Raw genomic sequence first — 24,181 nt, 5'->3', positions numbered from 1 at the left:
CAATAGATACTGTTTATTTATTAGCATCAAGATTGAAATCAGATAGTATGACACTAAGGTTCCCTTCTTATATTCAAGAAAATCATTCAAGACAAGCCAACTCAGCTAAAAAAACAAAACAAAATCTGGTCCCTTGGTATTACTTTTGAAATCATTGCTAAGTGAAGTATATTGAAGTACAAATTCAGAGTAAATTGTAAAAAATGACAATTCTTACGTAATAGAGGTAAAGAAAGATTTGTCTATTATTATTAAAGTCCAAATCTAAATCATGCTGGTGTCTGCTGAACAGTACAGGCTGGAATAGATTCAGGGAAGGTTAATAATTTTCTCCAGAACAAATCTGCTGATTTTTAAAAATAGGAAATATAAATAATTTGAATTATTTGTTCAAACACTGTCTATTGCTGGACACCAACAGAAAGAGTATTATAGGGGATAAAGGAAAGAATAAATGAATCTTTTCCCCACCCCTTCTACTGGAAGTGGTTCTAAGAGTTGATGGATATTATCTAATTCAAGAGCTCTGTTTATAATTATATATTCATTAGTATAATTGTTTAATTAGTATTTATCTATCTCCTACCTGGTTATATGCTTCATATGAGCAATGATCAATAACATCTTGATCATTATTGTATCTCCAGTTCCTACATGACACTAAACACACAATAAAAGCCTTGAGGGGCTCAACTACCAATTGCACTGTTGCTAGGTGGATACACAATAGTGTCAGGGATTTAAACTGTCCGCAAGAAACTTCATGGGGAGGATTTTCTAATTTTCAACTTACAAATCAACCCAGAAGAGATAAGTAATCCTGAAGTAGATCACAGGCCTAGCTATTAAGTACACAAAAAAGGAGGGGCTTAGGCTGACTTTTAGCAGAAGCATTCTGGTTGAAAAGTAATCACATTTCCTTTGCCTTCTGACCTCACTCAAAAAATCTGGTAAAATCATTTCTTATGAGAAATAATCATGGAGAGGGTATAGGAGCTAGAACTAAGAGAACATACTATTATAAACTTCTCTCCTGTATCTATTTCTATTGATGAACAGATAAGTTCTGGGCCTTGCAGAAAGGTCATTCTAACAGACCTAATTTAAGGAAAGAAACGTCTCCACAGAATCTAATATAGCTCCTAACGTTATTATTTTTATTTGATTTTCCCTAAATGTATGAACTTTTCTTAGGAACCTACAATCTGAAGAAAGGTTTTAAGAGTTTTCCTTATTGTAAAGTAGTCAAGAAGATGCTACATTGTAACTTAGGTTTCTTTTTCCATAACACCTCAGCCTTTTCTATTAAAGTGAGAATTCAAGCTTTCTTTATTCTCAAAATACTGTCTTTTACTCACAAAGACTTTCAAAATTATTCCACTGACCTCAGAGCTTCCTCTGGATACTATAAGCACTGACAATATATCTTTTTTGATAAAGTAATAATATAATTTTCAATAAAAATCATTCAATATTCTCCCATTTACATTTTCTTGGCTCATGGATTCTTTTAGTGCTGGGACTGTTATTAACCAAATAAAACTGAAAAAAAAAAATAGGCAAATACACTTTATTCCTACCACAGGTATCTCTGAACTTTTAACTTATCAAAGCACTTCTCACTTTGATTCAAGTAACTAATGGACTGTATTCATTCTATGAACTTCTCACTTTGATTCAAGTAACTAATGGACTGTATTCATTCTACGTTTCTTGAAGAATGCAATACTGCAAATCCAGTGTGTTATATGTAAATAGGTTGTGCTTAATTTATGTTTAAGAATATCTCTGGACTTCCCTGGTGGTCCAGTGACTAAGACTCTGCCCTTTCAATACAGAGGGCCTGGATTCAATCCCTGGTCAGGGAACTAGATCCTGCACACCAAAACTAAGTGTTTTCATGCTGCAACGAAGACCTGGTGCAGCAAAATAAACAAACAAAAGAATATCTCAAAATACACAAAAATTCGTTAGAGTGGTTACCTTCTGAGGAAGAAGACTAGGGTGGAATAGATGTGAAGGGAGGTTAACTTTATATTGCCTGTATAGATGGTGGCTATTATGTGCAAATATTATTTTTAACTTTTTCCAAGCAATATTTTAAGGTTCTACCTTAAATGCCCAACTGTGACCACCTGGTTTTTAAACATAAAATATTTACTATAATGATAAACACATCAGTCTTCAAATTCATAGATAAATCCAGGTATTCTAGATCTTTCAATCTATCTCAAAGTACATATTTGACCACAACACAAGGTTTCTTAATTCTTCAGTTATAACTTCTACAATATTTCTGCCCTATTTCTGAAATGGCTCCAAAGATTAAGTACAAAACATACCAGTTTCATATGAACAACTATACAGTAATTATAATTCTGAGGTGTTGATTTTTTTGTTAAGTATTAGTTCAAATCTCAACTTTTGAATAAACTGATACAGAACATGTCAATGACTTATCACGATCTAAAATTACAGACCAAATCACAGCCTTAAGAACCAAACAAGTAAACAAAAACTTTTTCTATCATCAGTGAGCTGGCTATAATGAAAAGTTAGCTAAGAAAATCACCTACAATTTTTTACTTACTCAATAAGTATAGTATAACTTACTGGTCATAAAAATCAATCTACTTGATCTGAAAAACATTTTCTGAACAGCACTTTATTACCTGTGGCTGGGTTGATGCTGGCTGCAATATGAAAGTGGCAAAGTGCATTGGCATGCAGTGGCGTGTTCCTGTGAACGTGATGAGGGTCTTGCTGGTGTGGCAGGTACCCAGTATGTGCCACAAGCGCAAGCGATCTCCGACCTCTACGAAAAAATTTCTGATTTACCTATAAGAATAAAAACAATGCAAAACAAAGTAAAACTAACATCTATTTTGTTATACGCATATAAGTTATATAATGATTGTTAGATGCTATTTCAGGTAAGCTTATATGTACAAGTACTTTACAGTATTTTTGTACAACAAACGTGAAACATGAAATAAGCTTGACACTTTTAACTGTCCGACTCATCTTTAAACTATCACACAATATGTTAAATTTTGATTTAATATTTTCTTAATTTAAAAAAAGTTTACCATGCATCTGTGGGAAATGATGTCCCTATCTATACGGTTCTCTTTGTATCTACAGGCTACTCCCTATGACCACAAAGCACTGAATAATATTACCACCATTCATTAGGATGATACTTCATAGTTTACAAAGCACTTTCACTGCAATCACCTCATTTGATCCATGAGGCAGGCAACGCAAATATTGCTTTTCTCATCTTTCATGATACAATACTTTATACAGAATACAACATCACCTGAAAGTGATTCCTAGTCAAGGACGTCTTTCAACTATTATTATATATAACCACTGACTGAGTCTCAGTGGTTGAGTCTCTATACAATACACACTTAATTATATTCTATGCCACTAGCAATATGATCTAAATTTGAGAAACAGTATTTCCATAATTATACAAAACATTCAAAGATAAATCATTTTTAGGTCACTTTCTTATTTTCAAGGATCCATGTTACTAGTCTATGTTTAATTAGCCCCAACATCAAAAACTGACTTTAGTTTTGCCATACTATAGTAATTCAAGTTCTTGGAGGTTTGAACGATAACAAACATAGAACACAATCTGATAAAGTAATCATTCCTGTAATGACAGGACAAACACCCTAAGCCCTAAAGAAAGAAAAATAATACATTATTTTTACAGTCAAATTTTTGCATTCTCAGATCTTAATTTACTTTTTGTTATTTCAGCTAAGTTAAGTATGATCATCCTTTTGATATCATCAGTTAACCTAAGGTTAACTTTGTAATTATAGGCAGTTTCATGCTAGACAAAAAAAAAATACTGAAAATTTTCTGAGAACTGATTTCCTAAGACATATATTTTTTCATAACTATCCATGATTTTGAATATTAAGATGAGTGTTACAAAAAGGCCTTGTACAAAAGATATTAAAACATGTAGGAAAAACATCTAACAAAAACACTTACATCTGAAGCATTCTGAACTCGTTCTTTACTGGAAACGTTTCTCTTGATGTTATTTGTTAAATTAATTGGTTCAGTCCAATGGTTGCAGTCACCTCCATAGAGCAAACAATCATTTGGTAAAAATGTCTCTACCCAAAGACGACATATGTTATCTTTGCAGCAAGTCAACAGTACATTACATACAGAAGCCCTAAGGAATAAAAGGATTTTAGAAGCGAAAACATAAATTTCCCACAGTATCATATTCCACAATGTTTCTATAATTATTTAAATGTACACAACTAAGGTATCAATGAAAAAAAAGTCAGTATACATTTATGCAACATAGTCAAAACCATTAAAACTGAGTTGGGTATGTGATTTCATCACTGCAAATGCTTGCTAATCCATTTATTTTCTGCCTAGAACTCAGTAGTTCCTGTTTCAGTAATCCAAGATTCTTACATCTAAAGAACAAAAACTGAGATCATATCATACTCCCTCAGTTAATAACAAGGACAAAACCTGACATCTTCTATTCAGATTTTCTGATTTATTCAGTGGATATTTATTAAAATTATTTCACAAGGCTTCATTTTTACTTCCTGTAAAGGTATATGCATACTTGTCACTAACAAGCTATAGTAACTAGTACACTTACTGTGTCTTTGCCTAACATATACCAAAAGCAGTCAAGTGTGAAAACAGAAAAATCCGTTAAATATTAGCCATCTCCTTCCTTAGTCATTTTTGACTTTCAGTCAATTTACTGTCTTGCCACCCCACAAAATAATAACAAAACAATTACATATATGTTAATAAATCCCATGTGCATCAAGAGCGCAAAAGCTGGAATTCTATTATTAAAGACTACCTTTCTATTGGCTGACAGTCTTTGTTAACTCAGCAAAATTTTTTTTTAAGTTGCAATATCCTGTAATAGAAACTTAATCAAACATATCTAACTGATTAAAAAAGAAAAACCAGTAGAAGGTTTCTATCAAGTAACTTGATAAGTTAAAGAAAAAAAATTTTTTTAATATTCTATAGTAGTCAGTTTTTAAAACATACCTATCTGATTAAAAAAAAAAAAGCAAAGGGCAAGACCAGGGAGAACAGCACATTCTGTCTTGGTAGCTCTCTCCAGATTCCTCCCCTGCTCTTACACCTCCCTCCCTGCCCCTCCCCTTCTATGTCTACTCGCCTACAAGAAACTTTTCCATTTCCATCCACTCTCTAGGCTTCCCTGCCTCTGCCTTCTCCTACAATTCTCTGCTTCTTAGCCTCTCCAAACCACCCTCCCTTTCCACCTCTCCTACCTCTCATTGGTACCCTCCTCCTAGGGCCTCTCCTTACCTTTCCAAACCCTCTGTTTCTCCTTCCTTTTCCCATCCTTATGCCTCTCCCTCCTCTTTTTCCTTCAATTTTCTTCCCCTTTTATCTCTGTCTCCCACTGACGTTTTCCTGCTCTCGTTCCCTCTGTTTCTCTCTACTACATTTACATACACACAGGCAGTGGCAATAATATCAAATGTAACAGAAACAGAAGACAATACAAACAGGCAGTATGGAAAGTGCAAGGTTCATAGTGCCCCATCAGTAAATGGCAGAATGGGAGGCTTACAAAGAAAGAGCAGAAGATAGGAGACTAAAAAATTGAACAGACAGCAATCAGGAGAGGCATATGAACTTAGACAAGACCAACAAAGCAAGCTAGAAAGGTGCACAACTCAGAAGCATGGACACGGTTTCGACCACAGATAATGTTCTTCAGAACACCAAACCTTTACAAATAGTGTAAACAACTGGCTGGTAATATAAGCATGGCATAGAAGAAATATCCTGATGTATCTGAGGCATTGCTCAGGCCATGTCTCCCTTTCTCACTTCTTCATCAAGGTACCTTATTCTCTCTTCAATAAGCACATCATATTCAGGTACAGCCCTCCCCCTCCACCCGAAAATGATATATATAGATGAATGACCTTATATAGGGCAACAGTATGATGGGTAAGTGTCTGCAACAGTTGTCCTATCTTGAGGCAACGACAGGCTAAGATGGTTCTAAAACTAGTTATGTAAAACCAACTTCTGAAGGTTTTGTGGGGAAAATAACCAAACCTCCCAATCTGTCCTATATTCATCATTTTAATTAGCAGGGAAGTGCCTGTATATGCTCATTACAAGCACATCCCCATTTTTCCTCTTAAGATAGCAGACACTTTGTGTGAAGCATCATCATTTGGTTGAACATCTTAATTTTAAGATGCCATATCAGAAAGGACAATGGTCTTTGACGGGATCTCTTTCACTCTCATGAGAAAGGGTCAGCCTTCCTACTATAAATCTGCAGGCAGCTGGTGAAACAAACATGAAAACTAAAAGAACTAAAGGAAATTAGTTGTTTTTTTTTAATAGATCCGAAAGTGAAATTCTGGAAACCTTGCCAAGGCGCCACAACTAACAGAAAAGTCTCGTTCTATACCACAGTTCTTTATGCTGTAGAATTTAGTTGATAAAAGAGATAAAATAAGTAGGCGGAAAAAATTAATATTTTTTTTTTCTGTCATAAAGTATTCTTAATGCCCCAGTTCAAGGTACCTGCCTCTGATGGTATCTTCCACCATGATCACTTTTGCCAACAGTGGGTGAACTGTATCAGAAGCAGATGTGACTGTCCTCTCTCAAAATATACAATATTTCATAATTATCTTTTTTAGTATTCTGGTGCTCTAATTAGCTGCATGTGAAAATACCTGGAATATCGTCAGAACTCATCCTTCGGAATAATGTAAACTTCTGATAGTTCTAAAAGGTTGACAGTTTGTGAAGACAGCTATTTTTACTTTACGTATGTCATAGCTCGGGGCTTTCCCAGTGGCTCAGCAGTAAAGAATACACCTGCAGTGCAGGAGCTGCTGCTGCTGCTAAGTCACTTCAGTCGTGTCCGACTCTGTGCGACCCCATAGACGGCAGCCCACCAGGCTCCCCCGTCCCTGGGATTCTCCAGGCAAGAACACTGGAGTGGGTTGCCATTTCCTTCTCCAATGCATGAAAGTGAAAAGTGAAAGTGAAGTTGCTCAGTTGTGTCCGACTCTTTGCAACACTATGGACTGTACAGGAGACATGGGTTCAATCCCAGAGTTGGGAAGATGTCCTGGAGAAAGAAATGGCAACCCACTCCAGTATTCTTGCCTGGAAAATCCTATAGACAGAGGAGCCTAGTGGGCTACAGTCCATGGAGTCGCCAAGAGTCAGACACAACTGAGCACACACACGTCATGGCTCATTCTATTCTAGACACATAATTATACGTGTGGGCAATGGTCTCAGAGGTACTAAAGTAATAGTTCTCAAAGTGAAGGTGGACTGAGGGTGCTCCTGCTAACAATATAGACTGTCCACACCACTCTCCTTTAGCTCAAAACTGTGAAACATACTTCTAACAGAAGAACCATCCGTGTACCTAGAGGGTCCTACTTCAATGCTTTGTTAGACTGGAGGAGAGAGGTAAGAAAAATGGTAACTATCTCACTACAAAATTGTCCAAAAGATCTAGGTATAAGAATGATGTGTGTATGCTGTTATACATACATTATATGTGGATTTGTGTCCAAATCCACAGAATGTACAACACCAAGAGTGAATCACAATGTAAATTATGGACTTTAGGTGATAATAATGTGTTGATGTAAGCATCAACTGTAACAAATGTACCACTCTGGTGGAGGATGTTGATAAAGCAGGTGGTTGTGCATATGTGGAGAAAAGGGTTGTATGGAAAATCTCTGTACCTCCCCTCAACTTTGCTATAAACCTTACACTGCTCTAAAAAGAATGTTTAATATGAAATAATTTTTTTTTTTAAATCTTGGTTTACTCTGCTGGTTCAGAAGAGCAAAACTAAAGTTAACAGATGATCTAAGTATGCTATAATGGATCAGCTTAAGACATTCTCAGATGACAAAAAGATAAGGGAAAAACTGTATTGATCCATAGTGTGGCCAAATTGAAGATGGCCATGTGGAACAAAAAGGGATTTCTACCTACAATTAAGTAATACAATACCTCTGTAACTTACTGCTGCTGCTGCTAAGTCACTTCAGTCGTGTCCGACTCTGTGCGACCCCATCGACGGCAGCCCACCAGGCTTCCCTGTCCCTGGGATTCTCCAGGCAAGAACACTGGAGTGGGTTGCCATTTCCTTCTCCAATGCATGAAAGTGAAAAGTGAAAGTGAAGTCGCTCAGTCGTGTCCAACTCTAGTGACCCCATGGACTGCAGCCTACTAGGCTCCTCCATCCATAGGATTTTCTAGGCAAAAGTACTGGAGTGGGGTGCCATTGCCTTCTCCGCTATAACTTACTAAGTATATGCAAAAAGTCAATGGGATATCAAGTCTGACAAAGACTATAGGAAACAAATGAAGTACTAACAGGTTTATTTGTGCATGCATGTGTAGGTTAAATTAATATCTAGTTTAGGACATCATAATCTATTAGTTCATGTACTTTTCCTCAAAGATGCTGCAGGCAGTTAAAGAAATATTTGAAGTCTCATGGTATACACTCTCAATAAAGCTTGTATTTTTAGTTACAAAAAAAAAAAAACCAGTGGATACACATAAAAAGGGACAAGCTAAAGAGAGTGAAATATGAAAAAGTTGATGCAAATAGAAATTTGGAGAATGATTAAAGATGAAAGAATTGAAAGAAAAAGATGCACAACTCTTGTCACTTTAAGATATATGAACTAGAGGTAAATTATCCTTTCACATGGCTCTCCTCTTAAGTATCATACATAGTTAACTCATAGCCAGAGGCTTGCAGTCCAGGAGCTATCTAGTACTACTTGAATCTTCTTGGGCAAAAACCCTATAGCAATGGATTCTCAAAATGAGAAAAGCGGTCAAAGTCACAAAGATGACGTTCTCTTAATACATGGGAAAAATGACTAATCCACTGACCTAGGCATATATTTGCTTGTTTTACGCCAGGAAAATCCATTTACAGCTCGAGGATGGGCCAGATATACAAAAGAAAAGTCAGTTTCTCCTTCAGATTGTTTTTCTGAATTTTTATCTGGAGAGGTAACAGATGTCCGCCAGTTTTCTACATTATACCATACCTTTAAAAGACAGTCAGCCTAAGAGGGTGGAAAAACAGAAACAGAAAAACATCCGGATCAGAATTAAAGGTTAAACCAAATACCAAAGGTAAGATTTTTCTTCCCAATTAAAGGAACATAGGCATTGGGCATGGAAAAATTAAGAAAATCTCTGAATTCTGATAACTTTTCTAACCAGCATTCCTTAACTGTTCTTTGAGAATTAAGGTATGTGAACGTGTGTATTTTGCAAAGGTTGGTTCAAGGAAAATGCTAGCTACTATTTGATATGGAAAATAAAAGTCATTCAGGAAAGACCTAAAGATGAAGGGTTCATTTTCTCACTTAGCCAAATATTAAATAAGAAAGTATTACCATTAGTAGACTTCAAAATACTGCTAATTTTATAAAACAACATTTTTTACAGATTGTCGTATGAATGTTCAAAGAAAATGATATTAACTAGTTAGCAACTACCACTATACAAAATATTCTAAGCACAACCAAAATTGCATCTCCTAATCTGGGAAGGAAAGCAAGAATGAGAGATTAGCATGTACCAGGTTCTGCTCTTAAGTTACTAATTACATTCCTGACGCTGACTAAAGTTAATCAGATTAAACAGCCCTAGTTTTCTCCTAAAAAAATTTTAGGAGAAAATACCTCATCAAGAATTTAAGACATCTCATATTCTTAGTGTGCAGATTTGAGTCATGGGAAAAATAACTTCAGACTATTAGTTTTATGTAAAGTGCTCTGTGAACCAATGATTTAAAATAATTAAAATTTAAGGGAATTCACTATTCTGAAATCAACAGGTAATAACAAAGAAAAGTTAAAAATGTCCTTCTAGAAAGTCTGTAAATTCTTTTACTATAAATACAGTCCAATATAGCTGTCAGCTAGAAGATAACATAAATAACAGTTATAGTTTATTACTGACAGTATACTATATCCAAGACACTGTGCCACTTTACATACACTGTCTAAACTAGGATCCATGACCTATGAGGTAGGTATTATCATCCTTAGTTTATACATCAGAAAACCAAGGCTCAAAGTGATTAACTACTTGCTCAAGATCAAAAAGTTGGTAAATGGCAAACTTATACCCAGATCTACCTTTGATTTAAGCTGTTTCAATTATATCATATTGCCCTTTAACATAATAATATTTAGCCAATTTTTGCTATTTAACATATTTAACAGAAAATGTTTGCAACTTAAATAATGAAGCAAGTTAAATTTTTTTGATATTTCAAAATACACCATAAACACAACTTGATAATAGTATTTTCACAAATTACCTTCCCAGCAGTGGCAAAAAATTCTCCATCTGGTGAAAATTTCATTAAATGAACTTGGGAAGCAGTTCTGTAAATTAAATAGACAAGGCAAAATTTTCAAGGAAAATTAAATGAGAGAATGCAACATTACTCCTCTAAACTATATTCAGTAATCTGCTTCAAATACAAAATATAATAACATAAGTTTGACACTCACTTTTCAGTATATCTCATAAATTAGAAATAGAAAATGTAATATTAAATATAAAAATTATTTTCAATGTAAAAATATCTATGCATAAGAATCATATAAGGAATGACTTGTCATTCTTTAAAGCTTAAGACAGAAGAGTCATAGGTCTCATTCCTTTAGAATATGAGAAAGAAAGGTTTCATTTTTTAACCTGGAAATCTAATTTTTGGAGCTATGGATACTTACATTCCAACATACATTTACAAGAACAATAAATCAGTATTTTATAATGAATTCTGCCTTAAGGCAGCATTTGCACAGTTGAAGATTATGTGTGTGTTAATGAGAGACTTCCAATAATTATGGATTCGGCCTCCCAATTTCACCAACATACTTGGTGCATACTTGTCCCTCCTTCTTCAAGGAGTTTCAGTGCATTTCCCTCATCACCTTCCCTTCTGCCTTTCAGGAAATACTGATCTCAAGACATTTCTCACTATCGTTGCTTTCCTTTTCTTTTCCCAAGTTCATGCTTAGATAGAGTCACACTTGTAAAGCAAGCCAAAGAGGAATGCCATCACAGTTCAATTTCAAATAAAAAAAACTTTTTACCCTGATTTTAATTATAAATACATAACAGAAAATAATGATATAAATGGGTGAAAAGAAGAAAATAAAATCATCTATAGCTTCACCAAAACCACAACACCCATTTCCATGCAAAATCACTAGTAACATGTTAATACACTGACTTCCAAATCTCTTTCCACTCTACTTCTCCATCTACTTTCTGTGGGAGGTTTTGGGGAAGAAGATGGAAACTGATGTCATATTTACAATTTGCTCTGTAATATATATTTTAAAATATGTCATGAACATTAAGTTCTGATACTTTGAAACTCCAACAGTTTGGGCACCTGATGCAAAGAGCTGACTCCTTTGAAAAGACCCTGATGCTGGGAAAGATTGAGGGCAGGAGGAGAAGGGGATGACAGAGGATAAGATGGTTGGATGACATCATCGATTCAATGGGCATGGATTTGGGTGGACTCCGGGAGTTGGTGATGGACAGGGAGGCTTGGCGTGCTGCAGTTCATGGGGTCACAAAGAGTCAGACAAGACTGAGTGACTGAACTGAACTGAACATTAAGTGGTAGAATGAACATTTTTGAACACACATTTTTATGTATCTGGTTAATCTTAAAGATATCTTTAAAACAAATAATTAAAAGTGCTTGGTCTTACACTGCTATATTTAAAATGGATAACCAACAAGAACCTACTATAAGGCACATGGAACTCTGCTCAATGTTGTGTGGCAGCCTGGATGGGAGCAGGAAGAATGGATACATGTATTTGTATGGCTGTGTCCCTTCACTTTTCACCTGAAACTATCATAACATTGTTTGTTAATCAGCTATACCCCAATACAAAATAAAAAGTTAAAAAAAAAATGCCTGGTCTTCATGATTGTCACTGTGTTGCCGCTACAGTCTTTTCTTAAAGCAGTATCTAAAGGTATTCTTTTAAAAGGGAATCAGATTTCATGCTATGCTCAAAACCCTCAACAGCTTCCCAACTCACTCAAAATTAAAATGCAAAAGCCTCACAATAACCTGTAAGCTGCCTCCTGACTCTAATCATTTCCCCATCACTCCACACTATGTTCACTTTCCTCCAGCCACAAGGCAAGACACAGTTTTACCTCAGGGTTTTGCACTAGTTCCCTCCTCCAAAAGCTATGCACACACAACTTACTTCCTTCATGTCTATACTCAACGTCACCTCTACTCCTCTTATGTCCTACCTATTCTATATCATACCTACTAGTCTTCATCTAACAGGTATAAGCAGATTTTTAAAATGAACCACAAATGAACTATAATCAAGCTCAACTTTTAAATGTATTCCAGTTAGTGTAATCTTCAGTTGTTCAGTTCAGTCGCTCAGTCGTGTCCGACTCTTTGGAACCTCATGAACTGCAGCATGCCAGGCCTCACTGTCCAATACCAACTCCTGGAGTTCACCCAAACTCATATACACTGAGTCGGTGATGCCATCCAACCATCTCATCCTCTTTCATCCCCTTCTCCTCCTGCCCTCAATCTTTCCCAGCATCAGGGTCTTTTCCAATGAGTCAGCTCTTCCCATTAGGTGGCCAAACTATTGGAGTTTCAGCTTCAACATCAGTCCTTCCAATAAACACCCAGGACTGATCTCCTTTAGGATGGACTGGTTGGATCTCCTTGCAGTCCAAGGGACTCTCAAGAGTCTTCAACACCACAGTTCAAAAGCATCAATTCTTCAGTGCTCAGCTTTCTTTATAGCCCAACTCTCACATCCATACATGACTACTGGAAAAACCATAGCCTTGACTAGACAAACATTTGTTGACAAAGTAATGTCTCTGCTTTTTAATATGCTGTCTAGGTTGGTCATAACTTTCCTTACAAGATGGCTGCAAAGACCATCTGCAGTGATTTTGGAGCCCCAAAAAATAAAGTCTGATACTGTTTCACCATCTATTTGCCATGGAATGATGGGACCGGATGCCATGATCTTAGTTTTCTGAATGTTGAGCTTTAAGCCAACTTTTTCACTCTCCACTTTCACTTTCATCAAGAGCCTCTATAGTTCTTCTTAACCTTCTGCCATAAGGGTGGTGTCATCTGAGTATCTGAGGTTATTGATATTTCTCCCAGCAATCTTGATTCCAGCTTGTACTTCTTCCAGCCCAGCATTTCTCATGATGTACTCTGCATATAAGTTAAATAAGCAGGGTGACAATATACAGCCTTGATGTACTCATTTTCCTATTTGGAACCAGTCTATTGTTCCATGTCCAGTTCTAACTGCTGCTTCCTGACCTGCATATAGGTTTCTCAAGAGGCAGGTCAGGTGGTCTGGTATTCCCATCTCTTTCAGAATTTTCCACAGTTTATTGTGATCCACACAGTCAAAGGCTTTGGTATAGTCAATAAAGAAGAAGTAGACGTTTTTCTGGAACTCTTTTCCTTTTTCCATGATCCAATGGATGTTGGCAATTTGATCTCTGGTTCCTCTGCCTTTTCTAAAACCAGCTTGAACATCTATAAGTTCACGGTTCACATATTGCTGAAGCCTGGCTTGGAGAATTTTGAGCATTACTTTACTAGCGTGTGAGATGAGTGCAACTGTGCAGTAGTTTGAGCATTCTTTGGCATTGCCTTTCTTTGGGATTGGAATGAAAACTGACCTTTTCCAGTCCTGCGGCCACTGCTAAGTTTTCCAAATTTGCTGGCATATTGAGTGCAGCACTTTCACAGCATCATCTTTCAGGATTTGAAATAGCTCAACTGGAATTCCATCACCTCCATGAGCTTTGTTCATAGTGATGCTTCCTAAGGCCCACTTGACTTCACATTCCAGGATGTCTGGCTCTAGGTGAGTGATCACACCATCATGATTATCTGGGTCATGAAGATCTTTTCTGTATAGTTCTTCTGTGTATTCTTGCCACGTCTTAATATCTTCTGTTTCTGTTATGTCCATACCATTTTTGTCCTTTATAGAGCCCATCTTTGCATGAAATGTTCCCTTGGTATCTCTAATTTTCTTGAAGAGATCTCTAGTCTTTCCCATTCTGTTGTTTTCCTCTATTTCTTTGCATTGATCGCTGAGGAAGGCTTTCTTATCTCTCCTTGCTATTCTTTGGAACTCTGCATTCAAATGATTGTATCTTTCCTTTTCTCCTTTGCCTTTTGCTTTTCTTCCTTTTACAGCTATTTTTCTTCCTTTCACAGTAAGGCCTCCTCAGACCGCCATTTTGCTTTTTTGCGTTTCTTTTTCTTGGGGATGGTCTTGATCCCTGTCTCCTGTACAATGTCACAAACCTCCATCCATAGTTCATCAGATACTGTCTATCAGATCTAGTCCCTTAAATCTATTCCTCACTTTCACTGTATAATCATAAGGGATTTGATTTAGGTCATATTGTATAGTCTAGTGGTTTTCCCCACTTTGTTCAATTTAAGTCTGAATTTGGCAATAAGGAGTTCATGATCTGAGCCACAGTCAGCTCCCAGTCTTGTTTTTATTGACTGTATAAAGTTTCTCCATCTTTGGCTGCAAAGAATATAATCAATCTGATTTCAGTGTTAGCCATCTGGAGATGTCCATGTGTAGAGTATTCTCTGGTGGTGTTGGAAGAGGGTGTTTGCTATGACCAGTGCGTTCTCTTGGCAAAACTCTATTAGACTTTGCCTTGCTTCATTCTGCACTCCAAGGCCAAATTTGCCTGTTACTCCAGGTGTTTCTTGACTTCCTACTTTTGCATTCCTGTCCCCTATAATGAAAAGGACATCTTTTTTGGGTGTTAGTTCTGAAAGGTCTTGTAGGTCTTCATAAAACCGTTCAACTTCAGCTTCTTCAGCATTACTGGTTGGGGCATAGACTTGGATTACAGTGATATTGAATGGTTTGCCTTGGAAATGAACAGAGATCATTCTGTAGTTTTTGAGATTGCATCCAAGTACTGTATTTCAGACTCTTTTGTTCACTATGATGGCTACTCCATTTCTTCTAAGGATCAATCCTCATTTGATCCTAGAATAAAACTTGCATAGTTTCCAGTCCAAGTCTTAATTGTTTACTTAAGTAATAAACCACTTCAAATAAATCAGTATGTGTAGTTCAAGTTACTAGGACTCTGTATAACTCTGTTTTTTAACTTAAATTCTCTCCCTCTTCCAAATGTTTGAAATACATTTCAAATTCTCAGTTCAACCCAAGAAGCCCCTTACCAGATTTGCAGTGACTACACTACAGCACTTCTTTGCTCTTCTCTCCCCGCAATCTTATATGAAAGACTCAAAAGCAAAGCCACAGCTCTTTCTAAGGAATTCTCTTTTTTGCAAAATCCTATTTCCTCTCTATATTTAAACCCTTTTTAATACCCATGATCTGATTATGGGGTTAAAAAAAAAAACACAGAACTAGCTCCTTTGAAATCTCCTTTGTAAATTCTATATATAGGATATCTGCCTTACTCTGACTTTGGTATCTGATAGATGGCTCAGTGGTCAAGAATCCCCCTGCCAATATCGGAGAAGATACTGGGTTGGGAACATCCCCTGGAGAAGGAAATGACAACCCATTCCAGTATTCTTGCCTTGGTAATACCATAGACAGAGGTGCCTAGTGGGCTACAGTTCATGGGGTCTCAAGAAGAGATGGACACAACTTAGCAACTAAACAACTGCTTCACATAAAACTGACTCAGGAAGAATGGCCTACCTTACATCCTATCATACTGATTTACTGGTATATTGTTTATCTCCACCCACCCTATATTCTAAGCACTGTTACCACTGCCTGGAATATGATAAGCACTCAACAAATATTTGTTGGAATGAATGAAAGAAATTTGGACTTGCTATCTAGAGAACATAAGAAAAATTAAGCCTACTGATTCATACTTCCATACAGTATGATACTAATTTTATGCTCTTATTAACAGTATATATTAGTTAGAGTACCTTTTCTCTCACTCACTAGTAATAGATTTTATTCATTCTTTTCTTTATGGATATTTTGCATTTCGTGATTTTTGAGTGAGGTAAGTCAACTCCATATGCTGCTCATTATTCGCATATAATACTTCAAAAATTTTTCTTGAAACATTTTTCTCATTGTCCATTTTTGTTTACTTCTGAAATATCTACTGCCGTCAAATTAATTTTTAAAACCTCCTTTTAAAAATAGCATTAACCCAAAATTGCATATATTTCCCATTGAGTTTTTGGTTTTTTTTCCTTACAATCTTTTTGCTTCACAAAAGATTTTTATTGATACCCAAAACTATTAATTTTTTCCTTTTCTTTCTTTTCAGTTTTTAGATGTTGTGTCATACTTAGAAAAATCTCCACAACTCTTAAAATAGCACTTGTCATCCAATAGTGATAGCACACAAATGACAAATAGCCCAATATGCAATTTTTAATTTCCCAATAATGACATTTAAGAAAGGCAAAAAGAAACAGGTGAAATTAATTATATTTTAAACTCCAGTACTTTGGCCACCTCATGCGAAGAGCTGACTCACTGGAAAAGACTCTGATGCTGGGAGGCATTGGGGGCAGGAGGAGAAGGGGACGACAGAGGATGAGATGGCTGGATGGCATCACTGACTCGATGAATGTGAGTCTCAGTGAACTCCAGGAGTTGGTGATGGACAGGGAGGCCTGGCGTGCTGAGATTCATGGGGTCGCAAAGAGTCGGACATGACTGAGCGACTGAACTGAATCCAATATATCAAAAACATTATCATTTCAGTATGTAATCAACTAAAACTTAGACTTTCACATTCTTTTGCTTAAAACTTTTGAAATCCAGTGTGTATGTTATACTTTTAGGACATGTCAATTCAGTCTAGCCATATTTCAAGTGCTCAAGTGAGATGTGGCTAGTTGCTATCATACCAGATATGGCAGTATTAAAATATGAAAATTTACTGGTATTTTCATCTAAATTTTTGTTGTTGTATACACATTGTTTTTTCTTCCTTTTAAATTTGTTTTAGTGCCAAGTATGAAGGAGATTCTAACTTTGCTTTCTCCTCCACAGAGCTAGCAAGCTGCCTTATTGATGTAAAATGCCACCTTACATACTGAATCTCTGTGTACTTGGGTCTAACCCTGGACCCTAATCTATCCATTCCTGTATCAACAACAAATGGCTTGATCTGTTGTAGCTTTAGAATTAGTTTTACTATACTGTATGTCTTCATTCTTTTTCAGAATTTTCCTTTTCTTACCGTATGTGTCCTTTTAATATTTTGAACTCCACTCACAAGTAGAAATTCCAATAAGATTTTGATAAGAGTGATTATTCAACATATAGATTAATTTGGGAAAAATATACTTCTTCACAATGGGAAAATTCAGTCAAAACTATGAAAGGTATCTTTGTCTTCCTTTTGTATAATTTAGAATGCTCTTATGGGCCTTACACATTTCTGTTTCTTCCTATGTGTTTTATTCAACAACTTAAAAAAAAAAAAAAGGATCTGCAGAGCATGGGAAATGGTGACTGTTCTATATATAAGAAAAGGTATGTCACAATTATAAAAAAATCAATACTTTTTATGTTAGTATGCTTTTATACAAACAAAAATGCATTTATATCATAAGACCACATGAAATAGATTTATTGGTTTAACCCCCTAACTGCTTACTTGCACTGCCAAATGCATCTCCAATCCCCAAAGTTAAGATCTGTTTTATCTGGATTTTCATCTTCAGCTGGCTTCTCCAAGTTATTATTGGACCAGAGTTGCAAACAGCTGGAACCAGTTAAAAGACGATTACCTGAAAAAATATGTATCATCCACCAATAATTATTTAGGTATTTAATTAGTGACTTAAGTTACATGCTCAGGAGTTTCATATAATACTATAAAGAATACAACTTTTTAAAAAAGTCAAATAAAAAGAGATTTGGGTTATGAGGGAGTAAAGCTATATTTTAACTTTGTTGAAGAAGCTTAGACAGAAAGCGGAACAGATCTTGTAATCTCTCCTTCAACAAACATTTAATGAGCATTATCTTTCTAACAGGCACTGTGCTAGGCACTGGCAATACAATGACAAATGAGACACTGTCCTTTTTCATGCTGGGTTCACATTCCAGTAGAGAAATATTATGAGCAGAAGCATGGAAATATGTGAGTTCCTATATTCCAGGGAATGCTTCATAATCTCCTTATGGTTAAGGGATAAAAAACATAGTAGACCTAAGAAAAGAAGTAAGGTTGGGGGGGTGGGTGTGGAAAGCCATCATATTGTGAAGCATTTTTGAGGTTTGTAAGGAGTTTAGTTTGTTACAAGCAGCTGGGAGTTAGAAGATTTTATATGGAGTGATAGTTCGCAGAGTGGATCTGTATTCTACAACAAGGGGTCTCAGCTGGGAGGGGGTGTCAATAGATAGACGTGAAGAGGCATATAAACCTCCTCCAATAACATACATGCAAAAGTTATAGGTATACTATGTGCATTTTTCTAGAGATAACCCATAATTTTCATCATACTTTCACTGACTTTAGATAGGAAATCCCTGTGTCTAAATGCCAAGTAAGTTACTTAATTAGCTATGTGAATTTGGTCAAGTTGGGCAACCTCTGGGCCTCAGTTTTCTCACCTATAAAATTAGAAATTTGTGTAGAGTTGTTGTAAGAATTAGCTATTATATATATAATGCATCTGGCACAGGCTAGGCACTTAGCAGAAGCTCAATAAATAGTAGCAATTAGGTGGACCATCTCATAGATGGATAAAAACAGCCCAGACAGAACTAATAAGATATTCCATTTAAATATGGTTATTATTCCACTGTTGAGCTTACCAACAAACATACCTGTTCTTTTTTTGCTGAGATATAATTGACATGTACCATTATATTACTTTCAGTTTGTAACACAATGATTCAATATTTGTATATAGTGTGAAATGACTACCACAGTAAGTCTAGTTAACATTCATCAACACATATGGTTACAATATTTTTTTCTTGTGATGAGAACTTTTAAGATTTACTCTTTCTCTGCAATGGTTCAAATACACAGTACAGAATTAAGCATAGTTGCCATGTCATGCATTACATACCAGGATTTATTTCATAACTCATAACCTTCACCTATTTTATCTACTCTCCCCAACCCCACACTTCTCCAACCACTACCTCTGACTTCTCAGTATCTGTGAATTCAACTTTGTAAGTTTTCTTTAACATAAACTAAGAGTGAAATTAAGGTATCCCCCCAAATTAAGAAATTAATATAGAATGCAAAATAATTCACCTTAGTTACAGAATGAAACAAAAGTAGGTAGGGTATAGTATAATACATTGATTTGAACAGAAAGGGCAGAGGTATGGCTATCACAGGAGGGAAAAAGAAAGCGTTAAGTCTAAAATAGTAAATCTTAGGATTTTAGCAAGATGCAATGGTGGGTCTGGTAGCAATACAAAGGTAATACAGTCAGTTTACTAGCATCACTTGAAAAATATTCTTTATATCCAATGCCTGGCTTATACTAATAAGGTATATTCATCCTAGCGGATTCATGTTGATGTATGGCAAAACCAATACAATATTGTAAAGTAATTAGCCTCCAATTAAAATAAATATAAATTTAAAAAGAAAAACAAAAATACTAATTTTCACTTAATATATTCTAAATCTGTTTATAAATAGTTACAAAGTTCATCTGAAAAAACAATAATAGCTCCCAAATATATATTACAATAATAACCCATTTCTGAACCAAAACCTCTAAATTTTAAACTTTTGATTATAAAAAGAAAAATAATAAAATTTTCTGTGAATTTTAACTAAATCATGATTTAAAAGATAACTGTCATGAACTATTGGCAAGTCAGTAGCAGATATGTTAAGAAAATAAGTAGTTACCTTCTAATAGAACTCTGTAATGATAATTTCAAAGGAACTAAAATACTATCAATATCAATAATAATATCAATACTACCTTCTGAATCTGAAGCATTAGTACTTACAGACCACAGGTACAGAAATTCCAAGCAACTACCAAGTCATTACTAAAGAACACTCAATTCAAATAAAAATTGTTTTTATTATAGTTATTCATAAGAGACTTCAAGTATCCAGCTCACTTGCTAACAATATTTTTTATAGGTAAGTACTAAAATACCTTTTTACAGAAAGCATCAAGTACATTCATAGTTAACTATTCTTGATAGGTTAAGTAATCTGCTCATGATCACAAAACTTCTAGTCATATATATAAACATTTATTGACAGTTTAATATATGACGGGCCCCAGATAAATTACAGAATAAAATAGAATCTAAGACCTTGTCTAACAAAATAAATAAATAAATAATTACAATAAATTGTAGTGCCATCACAGAATAACCATATAATTTATCATCCAAACAGGAACACTTGTGAAAATAAAAGGTAACACTATTAATAATTATATGAGAACAACAGGCATAAACTGGACATGAGCAACCTTATACATAGTAGAGTTAAATACAAATTGCCTTACTAAATGCCAAATTTGAATCCAGGTTAAATTTTTACTCTTCTCATTGTACGCATTAAATACACATGCAAGATGCCAGCTAGCAACAAGCATCAAGCTCATGAGAGAAAATATTTTAAAACATTGTGAATTTTTAAAATTTGAAGTAATCTCTTTATCTTCTAAAACAATTTCGCAAGGTTCTGAACTTGGTATTCTAAATTAACATTTTTTTCTCAGCCATTTTATCTACTATACATAACTGCATCTCATATCTGTGTATTCCTCTCATCAGTCACTTGATATGAACTGAGCACCTACAATGATAAAGGCACTGAAACAAGTTATTTCTCACTCAGACTACTGTGAATGCACTTTTCAAAGGTAATTAAAATACAATGTTTACCTTCCTGTCCTCTTGTCTCTGATCATTCTAAGACACTGCTACCAGAAAAATCTGGCAAAATCATAAATCTTAGTTTGCCACTAGCCACTTTCAAAAACCTATACATTTTATACAATTTAAAAGAATTAAGTTATTTAATTATTTACATGACTGTAAAGGCTTTCCATCTGCTGTATTCTTATCTCTTCACCAAACTCACTCCAGTCTCAGTGAAGTCCTAACCAGTATCAGAACATATCCTACGCTTTCTTTCTCTGTTCCTTTGCTCACTCTGGTAAACTGGTAAAAATTGCTTTAGGACTATTTTTTAATGCAGAAATAGATAATACATACATATACACATTATCTCTCCTTAGAATTCACTTGTTTTTTTTCCATCCTCAACCCATCCCCGCTCCCTGGTGGCTCAGATGGTAAAGAATCTGCCTGCAATGCAGGAGACCAGAGTTTTGACTGGGTCGGAAAGATCCCCTGAAGAAGGGAATGGCTACCCACTTTGGTATTCTTGACTGGGGAATTCCATGGACAGAGGAGCTTGGCCGGCTACAGACCGCGGGGTCACAAAGAATCTGGACACAAAAGTGACTAACACTTTCACTTTCAACCTATCCCCACCCTCACTATCAAAGTCCATCTACTCTCATGTTAAAAGGCTCCCCTTCAATGAAATTTTGATTCTCCAGAGACAATTAGCGTCTGCTTCCCAAAACAACATACTCCTACAACAGCTGGACACTATTATGGTGCATGTTTTCTCATTTCAGTATAAGCTCTAAAATTGCACAACTTGTTTTACTTACTTTTGGGTTCTCTATCATTTCACACAAAGCAGAACTGAAATACATGAAAGTAAAAACAAGCAATAGCCTAGACAAGTATTATTTCAGTTAATCCTTCTTTTCTTACCTGCAGGATCCCAAGTTATATTGTGTGCTATGGAGTCCAGAAAAAATTGGCCACTTTTCTGCCACTGACTATATAATTCCTAAAATTTGAAAAAAAAAAAGGTCATTTAGTCTATTATTGGCATCTTCTCTGTCAAATGAATACACTGACACTAATTATTTTTAATAATACATGTACTCATTTTTTGAGGTATAATTGAGCACTGAGTCATATTTGAAGAGAATAAAATGTTCAGTCTAGTCAAGAAAAATAAAGAGCATGTGATGGAGATCAATGAGAGCATATCCATTCCTGGAAGGTCCAAAAGTCTGTCTTTACTATACTTAGACAATCAATAAGTATCTGCCACTAGGACAATATACGTATTAACCTCAAACTTTTAAAGTTACTATTATTACTTTATTATTATTATTATAGCTACAAAGGTTTAATTTTAAATATGCCTGTGTCTCTGCTATTTGAAGATCCCTCCTCTTTTAGTGTTTCACCTTCACCTGAGGGCACATGGTAAGTGTGAAGATTCAGAATAAGAGATGTTAACACCCCTCTTATATAAATATAAAGGCTTTTCATCCCTTACAGCAGTATTTTTCAAACTTTTTTAACATGCAAATCAGTAAGAAATACACATTGCACTGTAACCCAGAACACATATATGCATACACATAAATGCAATCTAAGTTTACTCTTAATACATGTGATGAACTCTAACATTTCTATTCTTTTTCATTTTCTTATAAAGTCAGGTTGTGGCCTACTAAGTTGACTTCTCTAACCTCTAATAGATTGAGACCCATAAATACTCTCTGAGTGTAGTGGTTCCCATACTTTGGTATGAAAATAATGTGAAATGTTTACTAAAAACTCAGACTCTCAAGACCCATGCCCAAATGTTCAGATTCAAAAGGTCCTGGACTGGGCACAGAAATCTGTACTTTAAACCAACATCTCCAAGTGATTTTGATACAGGTGACCTGCTGAATACACTTTTATGAAACACTATATGGGCTTCCCTGGTGGCTCAGACAGTAAAGAATTCACCTGTGAAGCTGGAGACCTGGATTCAATCCCTGGGTTGGGAAGATCCCCTGGAAGAGGGCATGGCAACCCACTCCAGTATCTTGCCTGGAGAATCACCATGGACAGAGAAGCCTTGCGGGCTACAGTCCATGGGGTCACAGAGAGTCAGACACAACTGAGCAACTAAGCACATTTTGCAGAAATGGCTCTCAATCATCCGAAGACTTCCTCTACAACTAGATGAACAAGTACGTAGGCACAGTCCCACAGGTACGGATTTACAATTCCCCAGAGTAGGGCCTGGACACACTATCAACTAGTGATTCTGAAGTGCACCTCTTGTGAAAAACTACCATCTTAACAGAATATTCCAGAATGTACAAATAAAATAATATTTTTATGAGGCTCTAAAGATTCTCTGATACTATATCTTGGAATTAAAGATTCTGAGCATCTTTCAAGTTAATAATTTTTCCATTTGATCCAGTTTTCCCTTTATTCATCAGGCTTTTTTCCCTGCAAACTCAGTGCTGCTACCAATAAACCAGCCTCTTCTTATTGAATTTTTCAGACTATTATATTAAACAATTATAACTAGTACAAGTTATAACTGAAATTCTCAATTCTACTTTTATTAATAAAGGCATTTTAACATAACAAACTGATTTTTTAAAGTCAGTTATTTCATTCAACAAATATTTATTGACTTTATTTGGAATACAGTGTTTTAGAAGGAACAACCACCTATAAAATATGTTTTTAGTACTATCAACTACTAATTCCTAAGGGTATGAGAGCCTCTAACACAGGATTCATAGATAATAATATAAACACAAACAGAAATGAGAGAAGTGTGGATTCTCCTTCCATGAAAGTTTTAAATGGACATCAATTAACCTAGAGAAAATATTTTTCATTAACACAAGGTAAGGAAAAAGAATGCTCACACCTAGGGATCAAGACAACTAGTTTCACTCTTAGATCTCTAGCTCAACTGCTGTTTCATTGCTCATGTCACATATTTTTGAACCTCTGCTGCCTTATTTATAAAAAAGAAATAACAGCTGTCCAACTAAGTCAGAGGGAATTTGTAAGATATTAATAAGCTAAGTGAAAATGAAATGAAAACTATTAAAAGATACATAAGATAAATCTATTATTAACACATTGTTTAATTTTTCACATTTAACACATTTCCAGTCTTTGAAATCAAGAATAAATAGACGTTA

At 35.4% G+C, this 24,181-nt stretch overlaps 1 protein-coding gene across 9 annotated transcripts in view; it reads right to left on the bottom strand.

Annotated features, from left to right (window-relative positions):
* DMXL1 (Dmx like 1) overlaps positions 1–24,181 on the bottom strand; it is a 125,830-nt gene that overhangs the window by 84,214 nt on the left and 17,435 nt on the right. For all 9 annotated transcript variants that reach the window (XM_025292991.3, XM_025292985.3, XM_025292988.3 and 6 more), the window contains 6 exons: positions 21,933–22,011; positions 17,794–17,926; positions 10,409–10,475; positions 8,962–9,140; positions 4,018–4,207; positions 2,673–2,838 (listed from right to left, as the gene is read on the bottom strand). In XM_025292991.3, the coding sequence (XP_025148776.2) occupies positions 2,673–2,838; positions 4,018–4,207; positions 8,962–9,140; positions 10,409–10,475; positions 17,794–17,926; positions 21,933–22,011 (814 nt within the window). The remainder of the gene's footprint in view (positions 1–2,672; positions 2,839–4,017; positions 4,208–8,961; positions 9,141–10,408; positions 10,476–17,793; positions 17,927–21,932; positions 22,012–24,181) is intronic.

This window comes from Bubalus bubalis, chromosome 9 (genome assembly GCF_019923935.1).
Source record: "Bubalus bubalis isolate 160015118507 breed Murrah chromosome 9, NDDB_SH_1, whole genome shotgun sequence".
In the NCBI taxonomy this organism is placed as follows: domain Eukaryota; kingdom Metazoa; phylum Chordata; class Mammalia; order Artiodactyla; family Bovidae; genus Bubalus; species Bubalus bubalis.
The sequence above is the reverse complement of the archived record's forward strand: the minus strand, read 5'-3'. Positions and strand labels throughout refer to the sequence as shown.